This window comes from Acomys minous (genome assembly GCF_964271855.1).
Source record: "Acomys minous genome assembly, chromosome: 12".
NCBI classification, from domain to species: domain Eukaryota; kingdom Metazoa; phylum Chordata; class Mammalia; order Rodentia; family Muridae; genus Acomys; species Acomys minous.
The window spans coordinates 78,151,382-78,174,494 of NC_140493.1; the positions used below are offsets into that span (position 1 = coordinate 78,151,382).

Consider the following 23,113-nt stretch of genomic DNA (forward strand, 5'->3'; position numbering starts at 1 on the left):
GTGAGCTGCCCTGTGGTGCTGGGGACTGAAGCCAGGTCCTCTGTGAAAACATGTACTCAAAACCCATGAGCCACCAGTGCAGCCCCATACATTACTGTTATTAACATGGGTTATCTTATCAAATGTCTGTCAATATCGTTTTTCTCTCAGCCTTTATTTTGTACAGCCAAATGTGTAGATTAAATATGTTATTCCAAGTAAGTTTCCGTTGTGCGCATACATATTTATGTGTATACACAAACATGTGCACCTCGCTCTGTACTTGGTAGACAAGTGATTTTCCACTTATCTTCCCCTCCCTCGTTGTAAGTAATTTGAAATTATGGGAAATATACAAGAGTTTCTCAAAACATTTTGTTTTATGCTTTCTAACAGGTGCTCAAAAGTGTGACAACTTTGCTGAGAAAAGACCACTTCTTGGTGTTTGTAAGAGCATTGGATCTTCAGGGTAAGGACATTTAAACAGCAGCCTTAAAACACCAGCGTTTGTTGTGATGTATTTATTACCTGCATCACTCTTTGTATGCGCTGATACTGAGTCAAATGAAAGCAATGATAACAGATCACTGTGCAGTCTTGAAATAAAAGATTGTGAGCATTGAGTCCACGCATTTGAACATATTAATAACTAATACATACGCTTCTACCACAAGTCGCCATCAGATGGTAACAATAATGATGTCACTAGCACCACATGTCAGTTTTTGGCAGTGTATTGAAGCTGTGCCTTGTGCCCGAGGCCACACTAAAGGTATTGCTTGGTTCTCTTATTCCTTGGGACACAATGAGAAAGCACTGTTCTCTCTACTTTCCACATTAAAGGAACAGATTTGCTGAACTCACACAAAACAGTTTGCTGGAGATGCAAATGCTGTCCTGGCCGTGCTGGCTACTGTGAATGAGGGGCTGCTTCCCTGTGTCACCTGTGTTTAACCCTCTGCACACACCAGATAGGAATATGGTTAGTACAGTGGCTGTGCTGTACACAGTCAGCTGAGGGCTCGTGCCATCTTTGCTTGGTGCTCTAGTGACCCACGCTCTTTCAGGCTTTGGCATTCTTTCAAAGCGGTCTTCTTCTGTAGTGATCTCAAATGACCGCTGGGATCACTGGAACTCTCAGTTGCAGGCTTCTTGTTGGCAGGAAGATGATCTGATGGATGTCAGGCAGGCAGCTGGTCATTGCTGCTGTGCGCTTCCAACTCAAGGTGCACACTTAGGGGGCTTTGAAAAAAGGAACATCTTTTAATGATATAACATGTAATTATATCCAGATAAAATGTAAACTTTTTTATGTGTATGGGTGTTTGGCTTACATGTATGCCCGTGCACCACTTGTGTGCCTGGTGCCTGAGGATGCCTTTTAGTTGATTCCAGATCACTCAAGTTTTGAGCTAAGATCACCCACTACTAGTTCACCACTTGTCACTTTGACACACAATCACATTTCCTTACATTGTGCTTGATTTCCATGTGACAACAATTAAAAATTAATGATTCTTTCTAACTATCCTAGATATAGTTGCAAATGCATTATTTTCCCCAGAATAGACTTTGAAGAATTCTCCGGTCTTTTATTATCTGAAAGCTAAATACATAAGTATAGATTTCCATTTTTTAAAACCACTGATCAATGCTGTATTACATGATAAAGAGATAGAGTAAATAAAAACACATCTGTTTAACATATTCTTAATAAAACAAGACAGAGTCATTCTTGAAGATTCCAGTCCTCATTTCTGCAACTGGTCACATGTCCCCATCTGGTATTTATACCTGACGTCCTCCACTACCCAGTCTGTATTTCCTCCACACGCAGTAAATACCTCACAGGTTTGGCTTCTTCCCTGGAGGGGCCAACTATGCCTGTAGTTGTAGTCTCCCACTGATATAAACCACAGGCTATGGCGCCATTAGGAGATCCTCTGAAGGACCCCCTGGCTCCAGAGAGACCGACCCTTACCTTCAGTGTGGAGAACCAGCCCAGCTTCCCTGTGGTGGTGTGAGCCAGGCGCCCTCCAAACATGTCCTTGTCCTGTTGCCTGAAGGCTACCAGGAACCCAGAGAGCCCAGGGAAAAACCACAGCTTTCTGTTGTTTGCTGTATTCTGTTTTAGTACAGCATAAAGTGGAGAGAACAGGAAGTAAAATTTGAGGTAATGGTGAATGGTACCATACCCATTTTTTTCTTTATTCCTGGATCTGTGAATCCCGGCTACAAGGAAGCAATGGCAGTGTTGATTCAAGTGCACAGACACACTTGCAGACTCCTACCTTGTGTCTCCAGGCTATTTTATTTATTTTTAGTAATGTATTTATTTTTATTTTATGTGCATTTGTGTTTTGCCTTCGTGCATATCTGTGTGAAGGTGTTGGGTACCCTGCAACTGGAGTTACAGACAGTTGTGATGTGAGCTACCATGTGGGTCCTCTTGAAGAACAGTCAGTGTTCCTAACCATTGAACCATCTTTCTAGCCCCTTATTTTGTTTTTTAAAAGGTAGCGTGTCTCTGTGTAGTTCTCACAAGCCTGGAAGTTGATATGTAGACAAGGCTGACAGAAGTCTGCCTGTCTCTACCACCTGAGTGCCATCATACCCAGCCTCTGATTGTTCTCTGGCAACTGGGTTTTTTAAAGGCCATTTATGATTCAGGCTCGCTGTTTTAGGGTTGTAGGGAATATGGTAAAACTGATAAAACTGATTGTGGGCCTACTGTCACACCATGAAGTAGCGATGTGTGGAGTTCTGTGATGGTGGATAAGGCATTCTTTAATTCCATGAGATACAGTTTTGGAGGAAGCATTCCTTCCCCAGGGCTCACACATCTTTTTTCTTTCCAGGATCCCAATGACAGACTGGGAGCTTGGCTTACAGAGCCAGGGGTTACAGGGATGTAAGCACTGTTCCTCCATAGGGCCACACCTTGAAAGACTTACTCTACAAGGATGAGGGTTTGTCCCACAGACCCGTAGATGAAGCCTCAGCTCTAGTCTTTCTAGACCTCTGTTCTGACTCCTCCCCCAGCCTGAGTGCACTGTAGGAAGCAGCTGGTTACTCCTGTGAGAGTCTCATGCCCTCCCCTGCGACTCTATTCAGGGGATATAAACTGTAAACCAGCCCAGCTGAGTGATCTTTTTGCAAGCAGGAATGGATGGACTCCCCAAGATGGAGCCTGCCTCCCTTGGAGGACAGTCTTTCATGACAGCTGGAAAGGCAGATCAATAATTGGTGTAGGTGTCTATTCCCTAAGGACAGGTGCTGCCTTTACATGGTGGAAGTTGTCCAGTGTAGTCAGCCTGCCACTCCAGTAATGGTGCTGTGTTGGGCTCAGCCATAGTGCAGCAGCCTTGGTGAGGCCATAGATGGTGAGGCCATGGGTATCCATGTTGTTGAGGTCATGCATAACCTTCACTTCCACACCGATAGTTCACTTTGTTCATGCACTACTGGGCTGTGGCAAGGATGGCTGGGAAGAGGCTGTCCTGTCTACTTGATTGTTGACCCCCTCCTCTGCTAACTTAACTTCTGATGGGAATTTACATAGAACACAAGTATCTTTGCATCTTTTGCTCTAAGCCTCCTCCCCATTGTTCTCACCACTTTCCTTGGATGGGTCTTCCATGTCCCCACCATCCAGCCAAAGCAAGCAAAATGTACCACCGTGGGCCCTGTCCAGAGTTCTTCCCTGAGAAGATGCCCTTTCAGCAATGAGTGCTGTAAATGCTTCCGCTGTCCACTTCTGGGTATTGCCTGCATAGCAGTTGGAGTGGTCTGCAAACCAGGCCGTAGTCTTCTTTATCCTCAGCCATTCTTAGGGCACAGCTGGGGAGGCCATAGAATGCTTGAAATCATTATACAGGCAGTCCCTCCAGCAGCAGCAGGTAGATAGTCAGGCCAGGGAGGGCATCGGCGAGCAAGCTACAACAAAGCTGGTCTTTCTTTCTTTGACCTCCTTTTATTTGAGCTGCCACTGGAAGGTGCCACCCACATCTTGGGTGGGTCTTTCCACTGCAAATAACCTGATTAAGAAAATCTCTCCCAGGTGTGCCCAGCAGTTTGTTGTTTAGTTGACTCCAGATCCAGTTGAGAACCATTCCATTCTTGAAGTGTAAACTTCTTTTTATTGTTGTCATTAAAAAATTATAGGCTTTGGGAGTTTACTTGGTATGTCAGGCCTGAAATAAGGATTAAAAAACATGAAAACCTAACCCTTTTATCCAGAGATATAAGGATGTTATATGTTGTGTAAAATCCAAAGCACAATGTAACTAAGGAACTAAGAGTAACTAAGGAAAGCAAGAGGTGGGGGAAGGCCTCTGGGAAGTAGCAGCAAAGCTAGGCCTTCTGAATGAAGTCTTGGGCAGGTGACTTCTGCAGAGGGTCACGGCATGGCAGGTAGACACAAACCAGAGTAACTGGATTAAAAATGAGTAGAGTGTGTGAATCAGAGCCCAGCTATCTGCAGCACAGGTGAGTACAACTGTTGCTGTGGAAGGCAACAGAGACATCAAACAGGCTAAGCTGTGCTAAGGCCTGAGCAGCTGCCAGACTTTGTACAATAACGAAGTTGTGGGGTTGTGAGGGTCTCATGTCTGCAGCTTCTCCTAGCCCAGGCTAAGCCTTTCCCTGTTGGTTGGTGAAGGGTTCTTCCCAGTACCTTCTCCTCTGTGGCTGGAAGACAATTCCCTTGAAGTGTCACGTGTGGCCCAAGCCCTGAAACACTACTGATGAAAGTCTCTGACTTCTGGCCATGTGTAGCTTACGGCCAGCACTAGCAGAGGCTTCGTGAAAGTGTACACGAAGCATACAAACAGGCTAGGAACACTGTAGGAGAGCAGAAACAGCCTGAACGTGCAGATACTCTCACAGAGGCACAGTCTTGACTGACTCATGAGTTTTTGAGCAAACCTTCCATTGACTCTTTGGCTGACCAGCAAGCTGCTTAGATACTGAGGCAGTTCACTGAACGCCAGGTCTAGTATACAGTAAGGGTAACTTGCACAGGGTTGTGAGATATTAAATTTTGCAAAGCTTTTAGAAAAAAATATATTCTAAAAATAAATGAACTGCATTTAAAATTTTAAAGGAAAACAGCAATAGCTGAACAAATCTCAGAAAGGATTTATAAATAATAAACTCACAAGAGTATCCCAGCACCATGCTCAAAGCCGTGCAGACAGGCTTCTTGGGAGCTGAGGTGACTGAGCTCAGGGCCGGGCCCGAGAGTGGGAGGCTCTTGCTTTGCAAATGTTTATGGGCATGTGAAAGCTCTGGAGGAAGGGGTGTGTGCGTGCGTGTGTGCGTGCGTGTGAAAAACTCAGCTCCCAAGAGACTTTGTCTTCCTTTCTAATTTATAAATATTTTTCTTTCCATAGGTGACATTTGATTTGAGGCCTTCTAGATTTTAGTACTGGGTGGAGAAGTTGGGGATTTGGCTCAGTGGAAGCTTGCTTAAGTGCAGGGTTCTGGGTCCTGCCCTGCACTTGAGCAGGAGGTGGCGGGTGGGGAGGTAGGAATGTGTGTGTCTGGAGAAGGAATAGGAAAAGGGGTCACAAAAACGACAAAACCAGAGTACTCCAAAAAACGAAACCCAAAGGAAACTAGATTTTAGTATAAAAGAACCGATATGATGCTTAAATTTTTGGGATTTTTGTTTTGGGCTCATAGCTTTGCTGTAGAATGTCGTATAGTATATGCAAAGCCGTAGATTTGATCTCTAGCAGTATAAACAACAGCAAACAAAAGACTTCTACATTAATAAATTAATAATTAAATAAATCAACTTCTGATTTTAGATTAGAGATGATTAAATGGTAAAGTCTATGCCAATATTAAAAGGTTTCATGAATACCGAGTGTGAAACACTTCTAGCATGGTGTAGCCTTTCACCCTTAAGTCATCTTGCATGAGATGTGATCCCTGTCAATCTAACTATGGATGTCAGGAGATCTTGATAAAATAAGATGCCATTGCTACTACTTTCCCAGATTGCTTTGGATTTTCCTTATATATCTGGAAAAGTTTGTTATAGTAATAAATAAGAGAAATTAGCATAAATTATAATACAACATTTATCATGACCAAAGTTCCCTAAAGAAAAATTTCTAGTTTTTATGTAAGGGTAAGAGGGAGAGCAAGGATATTATATAGGTGGATAGCCAGGTTATTATATAGGCGGAGAGCCAGGATATTATATGTACCCATAGGTTTGCTTAACACTGTGTGAACTGACAATGTACTGTTATATACTACATTGCTGCTACAAGAAATATGTTAAAAGTATAAGGGCTGGTAGATAGATGGATGGCTCAACGGATAAGAGCAATAACTGCTCTTCCTCAGGACCTGGGTTCAATCCTTGGCACACACATGGCAGCTCACAACTGTCTGTAACTCCAGGATCCAACATCCTCACATAGACGTAAATCTAGACAAAACATCAATGTACATAAGAATAAAAAAAAATAAACTACAAGCACCTGTAAGCCCTCCAGTGTCTTACCAGACTGCTAGTGAGCACAGAGCAGGAATATTTGCTCTGTTACTTACTTTTTGCCTGTGTGTATATGCTTGCACCTCACACATCTCTGGTAACTGGAGGTCAGGAAAGGATTGGATCCCATGGATCTGGAGTTATGGATGAGTGTGAGCCTCCATGTGGTTCCAGAAACTGACTTGTTCCTCTAGAAAGAGCAGCTAGTACTCCGACTGCTAAGCCATCTCCCCGGCCCTGACTTTATTTTTAAAGGTCTGTTTCACTTGCTCTAATATGATAATATACATTCCTGAGAGTCTGTGCTTTCTTAGACTTTCCTGGATCAGATAAAACAGTCACAGTGGGCAATTTCAGAGGGGTTTAACTAAAATCAAATGTATGGAGCTGAAGGCTGTTGTTTTCTCAGTGGAGGGGAACTAGAACCGGCTTGTGCTGCATGGAGAGCGCCCTGTGGCCTCAGGGGACTCACCTTCCTGCAGTCACCAGTGGGGAGGCGGTGTGGGTGTCCACACTCCCATTCCTCTGCCAGCCCATGCCCAGCCTGCATTGTCAAGTTGAGAGGTCAACTAGGGGATAAGATGTATACATGCAAAGTAGTGAGACCCTGTCCCCAAACAAAGAATGCAAAATGAGAGGTCTCTCAGGAGAGAGAAAGAAAATTCACGGCAGGGCTTCACACTTACATCTGTAAACATTTTCAATGAAACTGGCATAGGTTTAATAAAGGTGTATGCAGTACTGTTCTTAGAACAATAATGTGTGTGTGTGTGTGTGTGTGTGTGTGTGTGTGTTGTGTGTGTCTGTACAAGTGTGCATGAAGATCAGAGGGCACTTTCCAGTTTCAGTCATTGTGTCCCACCTGTTTGAGACCTAGGGTCTCCAGTTTGCTGCTGTGTAGGCCAGGCTACAATCTACAGAGCAAGTCCTGGACAGCCAAGGCTACACAGAGAAACCCTGTCTTGAAAAATCAAAAATGAGAGAGAGAGAGAGAGAGAGAAAAGAAAAGAAGAAGAAGAAGAAGAAGAAGAAGAAGAAGAAGAAGAAGAAGAAGAAGAAGAAGAAGAAGAAGAAGGAAAGCAGGCCTAAACAAAAGTGACTGTTATGCAGGATTGAAAATGCACCTAGGCCAGGAAGTAAATTAATGATAGAGCTGACTTCATGGGGTTGTTTGTGGGATCTAGAAGATTGTCTTGAGGCAGTCAATGGTATTTGAGAAACACAAAGTATTTCCGTTACATTCAGTGATAATGAAACCAATGGCACATTATACTGGGCTGATTTCACGTGGGAAATTCTTTGTGAGGGCATGTGTTCAGTGTACCTTTATGCATTGGGGTGTGTGTGTGTGTGTGTGTGTGTGTGTGTGTGTGTGTGTGTGTGTGTGTGTGTGTGATGATCTTGGAATCAGAGGTCAATCAAAATCTTTTTTAAAAATTTATCGGCCTCACTGGGTGGCGGTGCACGCCTTTGATCCCAGCAGAAGCAGGTGGATCTCTTGAGTTTGTGGCCAGCCTGGTGTGCAGAGCAAATTCCAGGACAGCTAAGACTACACAGAAAAACCCCGGAAAACTGAACAACAACAACAAAAAGTATTGTTCACATATAATACATTCCACCTGCAGTTTTCCCTCCCTCCACGCCTCTCAGTCCCCCGCCCGCACCTCCCATCTCCCCCAGATTCACTTCTCCATTTCTCTTCAGAAAAAATCAGGGTCCCCAGGGGCATCAACTGAACAAGGCTTACCAAGATACAGATCCTCGTGTACAGACCCTGGGGTGAGGCAAGCTAGTAAGGAAGAAAACCTCCACTGTTACAAGTCCCATGAAGGCACCAAGCTAACAACCATGACATATGCAGAGGACCCAGCTCAGACCCATGCAGGCTTTGCTGTTGCTGGTCAGTCTCTGAGCTCTATGAGCCCTGCTTACTTGATTCTGTGAGAGTTGTGTTCTTCTGGTGTCCTTGGCCCCTCTGGCTCCTACAGTTCTCCCCCCACCCCCTTCCATGGGGTTCCCTGAGCTCCAAGGGGAGGAGCCTGTTAGGAGCTTGCTCTGCTTTGTGTTGGACTGTAGGTCTTTGCCTCTTCTCACGTCAGCTGTTGGAGGAAGCCTCTCTGATGACGGGTAATCAAAATCTTAGCAAACTCCTGTGATTCTTAAATAGAATGTCTCAACAATGGAGCACATGATTTACCTGCTTCACAAAATGAATCCCCGGCACTCCCTTTTCAGCTAACAACAATCAGGGTGTGTTCCAAATAGGACTGCCTGCCTGCCTGCCTGCCTTCTTTCCTTTCTTCCTTTACCTCCTCTCCCCTCCTCTCCCCTCCCACCCCCCCTTTTCTCTTCTTTTTTTTTTTAATGAAAAAAAAAAGATTTATTTATTTGTACAGTATTCTGCCCACATGTGTGCTTGCTTGCCAGAAGAGGGCATCAGATCTCATTATAGACGGCTGTGAGCCACCATATGGTTGCTGAGAATTGACTCAGGACCTTTGATAGAACAGCCAGTGCTCTGGACCTCTGAGCCATCTCTCCAGCCCCTCTTATCTTTTTTGAAAAGACAAGATCTCACTATGTATCCCTAGCTGGCCTAGAGTCTCTGTGTAGACCAGGCTGACCTCAAACTTACAGAGACCTACCCGCCTCTGTCTCCTGAGTGCTTAGATTGAAAATGGGAAATAGAGCCAAGTTTTATTATCTATTTCGTTTTGAGGCATGGCCCTGACATGTTGTTCTAACCAGCCCAGGTGGTTTTAAACTCATGGCCAACTCATAGCTTCCTTAGTTTTCTGGGATTACAGTTGTATGCCACCATGCCTAACTTTAAGTAAAGTTTATATTTCCTTTTTGATTTATATTTAGGATACAATATCATTTTTGGTATGCATCTATATTTTTATCTCAGAAATTATGAGTTGAGTACAATTAACTTACAATTCTCATGGACAGTAATTTCATTTTCTATTTAATGTGTCTTCATTTAGTGACATTCTAAAGGTAAGGATTCTTGTCACTGTAAATCTACATGTAATTACGTTGTTACTGATATATTTCAGTTTTTTATCTTATGGTATTGAAGGAGGACCTCTTCCTTCTCTTTCTTTTTTAAAGAAAAGCTCTCACATGTAGCCCTGGTTGTTCTGGAACTTGCTGTGTAGATCAGATTGGGCTTGCATTTAGAGATTCTCCTGCTTCTGCCTCCTGCATGCTGGGATTTAAGGTGTGCCCTGTTACCTACCTACCTACCAACGAACTGGTTGTGTATGTATGTGCATGTACACGTGAGTGGGTGCCCCAGTGCATGTGTGGAAGTCAAATGACACCTTTTGGGATCTGTTTTCACATTACCTTCCCTTGAAAAAGGTTTTTCTTATTTCTGCCCTGTTGTGACCTGTGTGACACTGGACAGCAAGCTTCCGGATAATTCTGTGTCTGCCCCTATATCACTGTAGGAGTGCTGGCATTACAGATTTGAGCCACTACATTTTTTTTTTAAGATCCTAGGAACTGAACTCAGATTTAAATAAAGATGTCTTTGAAGGAAACCTGCATGTAATGACATCTTGTTTTCATTTCTTCTTGTTTCTTGTTTTCTGTAGTGGGTGTTTTCTAGTCCCCATGCTCTGGAAACCCATGGTTGAAAGTATAGAAATAATAGAAACAATGATGGTGTTGGAGAAAAGATGTAGATGAAGAACCAGATATGTGACAGTTCTTGGTCTCAGAATTCTTCATGGCACCCTGTGCTGCCATGCTGGTTTCCTGTGAGGATGGAGTGAGGCAGTGTGTTCAAGCTCTCACTACAGTCTGGTGTGTGTCAGGTGCGGCACACAGTAAGGGGTTTCAAATGGAGAGATAGACAGAGACAGCAAACACTAGCAGGACGTCTCTTCTGATCTGAGATAAAAGCCTGTGCTTTTATTGGGAGCACAGCTTGCTCACCTTGTGCTTTTGGGGGGAGCACAGCTTCCTTACTCTGCAGCTTCTGCTGTAGCCTTGCCAGTCCTAATGGACTACCCTAGGACTGCATTTAGGAGTCTTCACTTCTTCCAAAATTGTAATTTGCTTATATTCCCTACAGAAGCTCATGAGTATAATGCCATACATAGATTTTTATTGAGGCATAATTGAAACATGATTAACTGCATGTACTTAATATGTGCAGTTTGATACATTTTGACATCTGCATATACCCATGAAACCATCACTCCAATCAAGATAATGAGCATAGCCATCCTCCACAGTGGTTTTCTCATGCCCAGCTGTAATGTATCCTTGTGGGTCCCTCCCCCCCATAGGAGAAGCTTGCTTCAAGGTAGTAAGGCTCAGAATAGCACTGGAATCTCGATTTAGTAATAAACTAACCACTTTGCTGTTGTCTAGTTTAAGGTAACTTAAATGGGTAGTTAAAGATATAAAAGTAAGCATCTTGTGTTCCACGTTTCCCTTCCGCTTCATAACCTAAAGGCCTTTTAAAAGCATAGCTTTCCTTTTAGAAGCAGTTCATAAAACTACTAAAGGGCTTGCAGCTCCACTGTGTAATCATTTCAAAACAACAGTTTTTTCAGCCACCAAAAAGGATGCAGTCTTGACATTTAAATAGAAAACACATTGAGTTTTTGGCTGATACTGCTATGCTGGTTTAAATGTTGGTTCAGTCAACTTCAGGCTTAGATTACAAGATTTGCAAATTAGAGGAAACCAAAAGGGAAGGAACATCTGCATAGATTCTGACTTTGTGGAATTCCACCCAGGCACGCTTACTCTGCTGACAGAACAGAGCATGTGTGCAGTGAATAACCCTGCAAAGAGTTAACTCCTGGGCTTCGATTATCTCAAGGATGCAGTGCAAAGAGCCTTAGTTTGTAGGCCATATTCTAGGAAGATTTGGTACGTGTGCGCGTGTTTTGTTGTTGTTGTTGTTGAGATGAAGGCCCTCTGTGGTGTCCTGGCTGGTCTAAATAGCTGGTCTTCAAGGCTATAGTGACTCCCTTGCCTCACAGCCTCTTGAGTAGCTGGAACGACAGGAGTGCCCGCAGCATCACTCCCAGCACGATCTTGTGTTGATACAGTGTATGGTATTTAACCAGAATAAAAGCTTTCCAAATGTCACTAATTGTGTTACTTGATGATTTTATTGTATTAGAGAACTGGGGTTTCGAGGAAGGTAATTTGCTTTAACTAAGGTTGAAATCTGTTATAATCAAAGACTATATGGATGTAATTTACTGAGTAAATTATAACACAGACACAGTAAAATGTAAGAGATCTTTGTTTGCTACTGGGTTAATCATACATTGTGTATATGATTTTAAGATGTTTGTTATAGGTCACCTAGCATGCCATTTACATAGCAATCTCAGAGAACTGCCTGATTCAAGTGCTTCCCCCTTTTATTCTATGAAGCTTTTAAATGCTGTTTCATGGCACACCAGCACTCTGTCATCTACTCCTGCATTACTACGGCAAGGCATTGTTCCCAAATTGGAAGATGAGAATGCTGTCTCCTCTACAGGTCGCTTGGCAGGTTCTGGTGACAGTTGTGTGGCAGGGTAGGAGGAGGCATGTGGCTTCCATAATGGGTAGAGTCAAGGGAGCTGATAAACATTCTATAAAGATCAGCTTTTGATAGCAGAGAATTGTATGTGTTAATGTCATTAGGGTTAAAGTCAAGACACTCTTGTCTTTGTAGGCAACAAGCTGTGCAGATAGGGATTAAAACTAATAAAAACTAATAGTGGTATGAGGTTGGCTCTCAAGCATCTCTCTCTGTTTCTTCCAGTGGCTCTGAGTACCACATGCTAAGCAAATGCAAATGCTCTACCAGTGATCTGCATCCCAGTGCGCACAACTCACACACACACACACCCCAACACCAAGTGTGCATGTGTGCATTTTCTGTTTGTTTGGCATTGGTAACTAGGAATGGAATTGCTGGGTGATGTCTCTTTAGATATATGCAAGTAGTTTTATGTATTCTAGAAACCTCTGTTGATCGGTATGGGATTCCAATAGCCAGAACATGTAGTCAGCATGTCCTTACCTCTGTTATAGGAGGTTTCCTGTGAGACTGGTATTGAAATCATGGAGCACCATTTTCCCATTTGTAGTCACACGTAGAATCAGCGTAGCTTTGCTGCCCTCTACTCTGAGCCCAGCTACTGAATGCTGTCAGTTAGTGTCTTTCTGTTTGAGAAACGGCAGTTCAACTGTAATAGCACAAAACATGATTTTGTAGCACAAGTCTGGTTAGAACAGACCCTAGAGGGTGGCACAAGTCCTCAATGTCATTTAAATCATGAGTGGGAAAAAGGTCAGATAGGAAGTTCTCAATAGTCACTTTGTCGTAAAGGTCATCTGGTATGCAGCAGAGGAGGACATGTTTTACAGAGCCCCTGGAGCTGAGTTCTGCCCTGTGTCCTCCGAGAGCCTTGCTCCCCTTTTATGACTGTGCAGCTAGTACTCACGCCTCAGGGTGCTGCGCATCAAGTAGTTGGGCTTTTCTGAAAAAGGACTCTTTTATATTTTGTGCTTCAGAGCATTATGTTCATAAACAATTGGATATTATTTAAAAAAATATTTTCGGATCCAAAGGTTATCACTGCTACTCTAAGATTTTAGATTTTTCTTGAGTTCATTGTTTAAAAAGAGGTGTTGGGTTGAGTTCCTGTCACTGATTTTTATACTGTCAGAACATTGTGGCAGTTAGGGCTTGTGGGATAGAGTTAATTAGCATCTCATTTTTCAAACACCAAGTACAATGAGGGTGAAAGCAGAGCGCTAACTGTCCTGTTTAGCATGTCCTGACGTGGGCGTTGGAAGAGGCACTTGGAGGAATTGGGACACTGAACTGCAAAAGGGTCTTTGATTGCCTTGTAGCGTTTTAAATTATTGAGTCGCAAAAGTTTAGTATATTTCATTTATCACTCACTTGAATGTAAGAATTCATATTTCTTTCTGTGAAAAATATGAAACACTGTAAAAAATCTGGTGGCTTGGAATACTTTTCCTGCTTTGACTGTGAATGCAGAGTACTCCAACGCTTTCATTTTTCATGAGGATTGGGAGGATATCTTCTGAATAGGTTTGTCAAGTTTGCGTCTTTCTGTAACAAGGGGAGAGTAAAGCTTAGGTTTGAGAGAGAGGAGTGAACAGCTGCAGTGCAGGTCTGTGAGTCACTCGTCAAACAGCAGTCTTGGAAAATGATAACACACCCATCTACCATGAAAGATAAAACTGCTGCAATTGCAGCCATTTTAAATTATTAAATACTGTAAACCGCCATAAAGTTAATTAGAAGAGGAACAAACTCTACAAAGATAAATGTGTTTTCAATATGATCTGTAAGGAGGGGTACAGTGAATAGAGAGGAAATTTATTTCTGGCAGGACTCTAGCCGTGGAACTGTGGCTGAACTTTTTACCCTAATTACCTCCTGCTAATGCCTGCAGCGGTCTGGAATCAAAGTGGCGCTTCAGGCCCTGGAAATTCTCTGATGTGGCGAGCGTTTGTTGTGTGAGGAGGGTTTCTTAAGAAAAAGCAGAATATTGTGACAGAATTAAAAAAAAATTTCTCAGTTACCACCCACCTCACTTGTTGCCTACAAAAATAGAGTAATTGTTTGCATCTGTGTCTTCCTTTCCCTAAGAAATAACTGTCATAAATCAATGTGACAGCGAGCCAGTGAGCTGAGGCTTGCTTGAGGTAGGTTTTTATTTTTAATTTTTTTCCTTTTCAATGTTTCTACCATAAGATTTAGGTTCAGAAATATAAAGAAGCTGTTCTTGTGTGGGTATCTTACAAGAAGCAGCATTCTGCCCCCTTTAAAAGGCAAATTCTGGCCCGAAAGCGTGCTTTACCAAATGAATTCTGAGGTCACAGATTTTAGTGTCAGACTACCAAGAGTTGACTTGCTTAATCTTAGAAGTATAAGTGGGAATTTACAGAGCCCATTGTTAGTCCTCTGGCGGCTGAGAAGGACTGAGAAGGAGCCGGGGAAAAGATCCCAGGACCCCTCGGAGCTGCAGAGCATTCTTTAATCTTGCAGAGGATTCCTGGCCTCCTACATGTATACATGTGTGGAATAAACGAACCCTCCCCCATGCTTTGTTTTTCATCTTCTGCTGAGAGCATCTATGTGCTATATGCCACCCGTGTATGCCTCTCACCTTAGGTTTTCTGAGGCGTGGAGACTGCATATCGTCTACCCTGGTGTTGGGATGCCCTGTGAACTTGGATCAGTGCCAGCCCTTAACAATTCTTAAGGAAGACCAAGAGCATTGTGGCTTCTTAATGCCAATAAAATCATCATTTTCGGTAGAAACTTCTTTTGGCAGCCTCTTTTATTTAGCCATCCTGAATGGATAGCTATAATTTTAATAGTTAGGATGCTGTAAATTTTTTTTTTATACTGGGAAGTAAAGTGAATTTTTATTCCTTATAACAGAATATTAAATTTTATTCAAGGCTGGGCTGAGATCCACGTCCTTCTGTGATTGGGTTATGCTCACTAATTGCTCCAGTGTAACGGTGATCTTTTCCTTTTGTGTACGTACACATTTGTGTAGCACCTGTGACCATGCATCTGCATCGTTTTATTTGTGAATGGGGGCTGTTTCTTTGAACTGCCAAGTTTCAAATGATGTTACAAATAGTTATTGTGTTGTTCCATACCTGTGCTAATAACAACTTGTATCCAGTCCCAAGACAATGATATGTGCTCACCTCTAATGAATTACTCCAGAATTAAATTGCTCATGTTAAAGGCAGCATGCTGCTCAGGTTTCCCTTGTTATTTTGCCTTCCTTGTCTTGCTCAGCTCTACTATCCTTAAAAGAGATAATGCTCACATGTTCATGTCTGTCTATAGGAAAAGTACCAATACTGTCAAACACGACAACTGCTTTTTGGTTACTTACACATTTATTTCTGAAAGCTTAAAAAATAATTATAAAATTATTTCTTTTGAGACAATCTTACTCAAATAGCCCTGGCTGTCCTGGAACTCATTATTTAGGCCAGGCTGGCTCACAGAGATCTGGCAGCCTCTGGCTCACGTTCTGGGAGTAAAGAAGATATGAGGAGCTCTTCTTTATCCTTCAACCAGGCTGTGCTAGTTTTAGCAGTATGTAACTGGTCTTCCCCAACAGCCAGCGGCTGTATTTGTAGTGTTATTCTGGCATTGTGGGATAGATGCTAAGAGAAGGATGAGGCAGGCAGTTTAGGGGACTCAAGCTCAATATGAGACTCTGGGAAAAAGAAGGGGGAGTCAGTCACCTGGCTGGCGAGTTGTGCTGTAGATAGAGGTTGGGAATCATGTCCAGAATGTGTGAGAGGCACAGCCAGGTAAACAGTGAAAAATTATTTTATTTTTTTATTTGTATGGATACTTTGCCTGCATGTATATCTGTGCACCACTTGTGTGCCTGGTGCAGGCCAGAGGAGGGTGTCAGATCCACTGGCATTGGAGTACAAATGCCTGAGAGCCACAGTGTGGGTCCTGGGAATAGAAACTGAGTCTTCCCCAAGTGGTGTGCACTAATTTTATTTATATTTAAATGTCCTGCACATGAATAAATTCTGGATTTTGCAGTGACAGTGGAGGGACACAAGTAGGCAGGTTGTTCTGTAGTTTGTGGTTGCTAAATTTGCTTCTCAGAATTTCGTTAATAGCTTTTGTTAGTCAGACATGAATATTCTCATTTCTGCTTTGTCATGTTTTTCACTTAACTATGGAAATACAAGACTGATGATAAGTAAAATTATTTCTGATTTTTATTTATAATAGCAAAAAAGCAGAATTAGGAAATAATTCTAAACAAGATTCCGTGTATATGATTCTGTGTATGAGATTTCTTTCACTATAACCAGTTCTTATATTTTTCTGATTATATGTCACTGTTTCTTTATTATACCATCACTCCAAATTTGTGTACTAGTATCCAAGCTGGGTATAGTGGTACACACCTATAATCAGCACTCAGAAGGAAGCTACACAGTGAGATCCTCAAAGCCCCTAGCCCTTAAATAGTGAGGCAGTCATGCCTTACTGCATGTGAGACAAGTGCTGTTTACTGCCTTACATTCTCGGCTCTATAGTGTATTTCTTAGTTGTGACAGCATGTGCAGGTGTAGGTTCTGGGGGACAAACTTAGGCAGTCAAGTCTATATGGCAAATATCTTCACAAACGGAGACATCTTACTGTCCCTTTCAGGGTCGCACTAGGTAGCCCAGGCTGCCTCCAACTTATCATGACTCTTCCACTCTAGCCTCTTAAGTGTTGGGAGTCTGTGTCCAGATTGTCTTATTTTAGTTTTTTATGTGTGTGAATATGGAGGCTGCATGTATGTCTGTGGACCACACACATGTGACATGCCCCCATGAGGCCTGGAGATGGCATCGCATCTATGGAACTGGAGCAAAGATGATTGTGTGCCTCAGGGTCAGTGCTGGGAACGAAGCATGGAAGACAGCCCAGCTGAGCCATACCCATGGTTTTCTTTTTCCTGTATGTTGGCTTTCCATATTTTATTGTCTATCAGAATTAACTAATAAAGTAGGGAAGTGGAATAGAATTTGTATGTTTTTGTAGTTTTTAAAAATAAAGTATGTGTGCTGAAGTGAGCATTATAATAGAATGTTCTAATGGGGCATTTGTTGTAGTGGCTCATTTTGTTTATGAAGAAGGGACCTCAGTTGAAGAAGTTCCTTGATGAGCTTGGCTTGTGGGCGTGTCTGTAGGCCATTTTGCTAAATACCATTCCTATTACAAGTGTAAACTTACTGTTTTCTGAAGGAGTTCGGGGAGTGAGATTTTAGTATGCCCAAACTTAAGCTACAGTACGGTATTCAGGGTTGTTCACTGCACTGTTGGCTGCTCAGCCTCTCTGGTCGATGTGTGGGTTTTCTCTGGTTATTCGGAAACCTGATGCTAATGAAGTCAGGGTTGCAGGTTCCTTCTGTATAGCCATGGCTGGTCTTGTACTTGTTATGTACTTTGTTAAGCCTCAGACTTTGAAGCTTAAGTTCCATGATTATAGGTCATCACACCCCATCTACAGCTTCAGCCTTTTTATGAGTAAGTTCTTTGCTGTGTCTGTAGCAGTAAGTGAACCCTAACAACTTAAATAAGTAGTCACCCATGTTGAGGAACTAAAGTCTTGGCTGTTGGCATAAGTAGTGTCCGTGACAGTTGATGCGGAGTATCATAGATCGCAGCCCTCTATGATGAAGAATGAATCAGATAGTTAAAGGGAAGAGGTCAGTGCTTGCAGGGTCATGGTAAGGATGAAGTGAGGTGATACACATGTGAACGCCTAACAGTGATGTCTGGGGCCGTCAGGTGCATGTTTCCATGGTTAACGTGAAGGAGAATGGAATATCAGAACATCTGTGAGGGAAGTCAGGATTGCCAAGGGCAGGATTTGGAACGTTGGGGTAGTTGCTTCAGAAATGACATCTATTTCCAGCGTAGCTGTCTTGGCTTCATTTGTCTGTCAGTTCTCTCTAAGGTAGATTTCAGAAGAGCTCTTTAGAGAACATGTTGCCTGTACTGTTGTTTTGAGAGATCATCTTGCTGTGTAGCTCAGGATGCCATTTACCTGGGTTTACCCAGCCTTAGCTTAAGTGCTGCAATTTCAGGCAGATACCACCGTGTCCAGCAAAAGGTGATTTCAAAATTCACAGCAAGTGGATTGAAGGTTGTATTGGTCATCTTTTTTGTCAACCTGACATAAGCCAGGGTCATCTGGGAAGAGGGACTATGAATTGAGAAAGTGACCCCATGGATTGGTCTGTGGGGGCATGTTGTTCTTGATTAATAATGGCTGTGGTAGGCACTGTCTCCCCAGCCTCCATCGGCATATCTTTCTTACCCATGTCTGTAATTCATATCAGGGCATCCCCCGGCTTGCTGAGGTAGCATACATCCTGTGTGTTAGGATGCAACTTAGTGGGTGCCACGGCCAGAAATGTGTCCAATAGAGTAGCTTAAGTCTTCTAAGATACTTAACATTAATCCTTTCAACTCCTACATAAAACATCTTTCATCCTTTCACTGAGTAATACTATGTCCAGCAGAGAACACTGAATCTCTGCTCTCTGCAAGCCTGCAATTTAGTATAAGTCCTATAAATCTGAGAAATGTACAAATGCTACTAACTGGATTTGTTTAATCTGTTTGCTTACATTCTGTCATTAAGAATGTTTTAATAACTTTTGCATAAGATAAAGCATGTCTGTTTTGGTAGCAGTTATTTGGTGGAACAGCTTGGATTCTCTTTGCTCTTGAGAATGGTGGGGCTTTTCTCCAACGGGCATTCTCAGCACTGCCAGCAGTGTCTCCCTTGTGACTTCTCATGTATGCATGAGCCCATGGATTTGGAAATGATTTAAACTGAACAGAAGAGCTAAAATGTTGTGTGTCTAGTTACAATAGCACTATCATAATTACTACTGTGTGCTTCTTCCTGCTATGTAACTCTTATCTGTATAACAAGTATTTTACTTGTAACTTTTTGGTCTAAAATTTGCTGAAAGGTTTTTTAAATGTGCTACATTTTATATTTATATGTTAATTTTGTGTATACCCCATATATATAACTGGAATATACTTTAAAAAAGATTTATTTATTTATTTTACATATATGAGTGCTCTATCTGTGGACACCTGCACACCAGAAGAGGGCATCACATCCCAATATAAATGGTTGAGCCACCATGTGGTTGCTGAGAATTGAACTCAGGACCTGAGCCATCTCTCCAGCCCCTGGAACATAATTTTTTATATGCTTAATTTTATTATTTGTATGTATGTGTATGTGTGCGTGTAGTGCTTGAGAAGGCCCGAGGAGGGTGTTGGATCCCCTGGAACTGGAGTTACAAGTGCTTGTAAGCCACCATGTGCTTGCTGGGAACCGAATTCAGGTCCTCTGGAAGTGGAGCAAGCTCTTTTAACCAACGAGCCATTTCTAGCCCCCAATTTTTATACTTTAAAAATGATTATATATTTGATAGTAACCAGTTGTGGTGTGGAATATTCCATCTTTGGCACCAAGTTGATTCCAGAAAACTATCAGACTCAAGGTGTGGCGGCACAGGCCTTTAATCCCGGCACTGGAGGATAAAGGCATCCTACATAGAAGACCGGTTTTCAAAACAAAACGAGAAGAATGGTGATCTTCATTTCAGCTTCCCTTCTAACTCCCCTCCTCTTTGTATGTGGAGATGGCATTGCTCACTCCTTGGCTTGAGGCTTCTTTGTGACAGCATCCTTATTAGCATGTTTTAAGTTACCAGGGCTTACTCAGAACAAAGAGTTACTAAGTAGGCTAATCACAGCTTAGCTTTTAATATGAGTAAGTTTCCATCTTCTTTCCTTTTTTTAAATACTAGTTAATAAAGAATGAGAGCATCAGGCTTTTGTTTGTCAAGCTCTGAATAACAATACAATGCTATAATGCTATCAAAATTTCCCTCTCACATTTAAAGGATTAGATTTTAGTAACACATGTTGAAGATTGTGCAGCTTTTTCCTATTTAAAAATAAATGTTTCCATGCTTCTTACAATTCTTGGTAGATTTTAAATGTCTTTGCTATTTTGTATTTTTCTTAAACATTGCACATTCTTGGAAAATGTCACTTTCTCGGATACTTTGTTGCACTTTTTCTAATTTTGTTTCAATCTGTTAAATATCATGAATGGAAATAAAGGTCTTTGTAAAGGAAATGGTATTAATGTTTAGAATTTTGAAATCATAAAAGCCATATTTCACTTGGCATTAAAGTGAGAGTCATTGTGTTTCTTCCTTCCTACCTTTCTCTTTCTTTCTTTCTTTCTTTCTTTCTTTCTTTCTTCCGTTCTGAAAACATGTTCCCGGTTACAACCTGACTGGACTGTAACTTGCACAATACCTGAATGCAAAACATGTCGTGGTGGGTCCAGTAATTAAAAAGTAGACTTGATAAATTTTACGTATTCTACTGAGTTAGGAATTAAATTTAATATCCAATGAGTTATCATTCCCATCTTCCATCTTGTTTTCAATTGTTTACTCTTGTTTATCGGATCAGATGTGCACATATGTGGGTGCGTGTGTTTTAGAACATAAGTAGGGGCAGAGGACAGCTTTTGGGGCTGTTTCTCTCCTTCTGTCATTTGGGTCTCAGGATTTATGTGAGATTGTCTGGCTTGGTGGCAAATGCCTTTGTATGCCCCACTCTCAGGCTATGTTTATCTCCTGCTCCCTCTTAGGAGGTATTTAAATTTCAAAGATACAATATTAGCATGGATTAAAAAAATGCTGAGGTCCTCAGCACCATACACAATATTTGCAGAGTCCTAGTGATTCCTCGTACTGTGCATTCTTGAAACCTAGTTTATAACCTAGCAAGCCTTCGGAAGGCAATGGTGTGCAAGAATGCTCAAGTGTACAGTGTGCATAACCTAAACTCTATTTACTTCCTAGCTTTTGGTCATTTCCCATACTGGCTTTTTTGATTTAAGCCCCACCACTCCCCCCCCCTTTTTTTTTTTTACCTGGAAACAGTATAATAGTGTGTACATTTTATATATGTGATAAAATAATTGAACTGATTACTGGTAAGTCTATCAAAAAGTAAGCTAACTTTGGACTAAAATGTTCCCTGCATTGTGAGTGTGATGAGCAGCGGTAGCGCTCGTGTGGTGTGCTCTAGTCTCCAGGTTCAGTTCCAGGCCCTGCGGCTTATATTAGCTCTGTGTTAGGTGGTTTTTTAAAATTTTTTTTATTTTTTTTATTTTTTTATTACTCTGTCAGGCATGCACACTGCCTGCTTTCCTTTCCTAAAACTGAAGTGGATTCATAAAACACACCATGCTAAACTGTAATGCATTGGAAATGTTGCAGAACAGTTCCCTGTTAGCTGGCTCCAACCCATTTTCCTCACTGAAGGAACATGCGCCCATTAAGCAGTCAATCCTTATTCCTCCCTCTAGCCAAGGCAGCCACCAGTCTGCGCCTGTCTCTGTGGGTTTACCTGTTCAGCATATCTTAGACAAACGGATTTGTATATGATCAGACTATTTGAGTCTCTACTGCTTTCACTTAGTATGTTTTCAAGGTTCATCCACATGTCAGAACATGTCAGAACTGCAGAATAGTCTTTTTCTATGCCTATCCCACTGTGTCTGTGTTACAGGCATATATGAACAATGCTGTTGTGGGCATTGATGCATTGGCTTTTGTGTAGACATATGCTTTCAATTCCATCGGGTATATGCCTAGAGGTGGATCCATCGGGGCACTGGTGATACTGTGTGCCTTTTCAGGACCTGCCAACCTATTTTCCCAATGATGGTAATTGGTTTTGCACTGTTACATTGCACCTGTGGGAAGCTGCTTAGAGGCTGTTATCAGCTCAGAGATTTCTGTCCCTCTGACAGGAGTGCATGACGGAGGGGCTGTGTCTGTGTGGGCAGGAGCGGCGGGAGCATGTGGATTTTTACATGGCAGCTGATCACCAGGAAGGTGAGACCACAGGCCAGAACCACAGGGAGCCATAACCTACAAAGGCGCTCCTACTAGTGACGCGATTCCCACTGTAGACCCCAGTTTTCAAAGTAGTACCACAGGGTGTGGAGATGGCTCAGAGGGTCAAGTGCTTTCTGTGTAAACATGGACCCACCATACTCATGTAAAAGGTGGGTGAAGACCTGTGGGTGAGGAGCAGAGGCCTGTGGTGCTCACTGACGTGCAAGCTGGCCAAATTGGTGACAGTAGTTCACTGCAAGATCTGCCACCCAGAAATAATGGGAGGATGATTGAGGTAGATGTCCAGCCAGCATTGCCCTTGGCGCCTACATGCCCGTGTACACATAGATGACACATGTAAGTGACGGTGGGAACCAGAGCCCTATGGAGGCCATTTCAGATCCAAACCACTTCACCACCACCTATGGGCCAGGGTTAGGTTCCTCTCACGGAGAGTTTCTTTCCTTTATTTTTACTTTTATTATGGTGAATGTAGTGATGGTGACACCGTGCCTATTTTGTTGCTTTGAGACAGGGTCTTTGGCTAGCTACTTATTTTCTGTTGGTGGTGTTTTGAGGCAAGATCTCAGTTAAGCCCAAGATGATGTGGCGCTCACTCCATTGCCCAGGCTGTCCCAGAAACCAGGTCATCCTCCCATCTTAGCCTCCAGAGTGATGGAAATACAGACGCTCCCACTGTGCTGGCTTCCTGGCTAGTTACAATGCTCTTTGTAGAGCTTGCCCTTTATAACAAATGCTGTGATGCAGTGATTGCCAACAGTTTCTTAAAGTTTTTATACCTGTGATGAAAACAGCACAATTGACACCTTGAAACACAACAACACTTTTTAGGATATAACCTTTTCTTCTTTCTTTTTTTTTTCTTTTTTGATTCATTCTCATGATCTCAGATTCATATCACAAATATTAAACATTACAGTCCATTACAAAACATTTACCATTTAAAACACCTTAAGTGTTTGGTCTTTGAAAAAGTTTCTCAACTGTGGGCCCCTTTAACATAAAAAATAAGCTAGATATGTTGTTATTTTATGAGGCAAGAACACAGTCACAATATGAACAAAGCAGAACCAAACTCCAGCAGT

The 23,113-nt window shown here is 42.2% G+C and overlaps 1 protein-coding gene across 9 annotated transcripts in view; it reads left to right on the forward strand.

The window, feature by feature from the left end:
- The window catches only part of BCAS3 (BCAS3 microtubule associated cell migration factor), a 469,548-nt gene that overhangs the window by 57,991 nt on the left and 388,444 nt on the right, over positions 1-23,113 (forward strand). For all 9 annotated transcript variants that reach the window (XM_084803266.1, XM_084803265.1, XM_084803270.1 and 6 more), the window contains exon 7: positions 376-448. In XM_084803266.1, the coding sequence (XP_084659392.1) occupies positions 376-448 (73 nt within the window). The remainder of the gene's footprint in view (positions 1-375; positions 449-23,113) is intronic.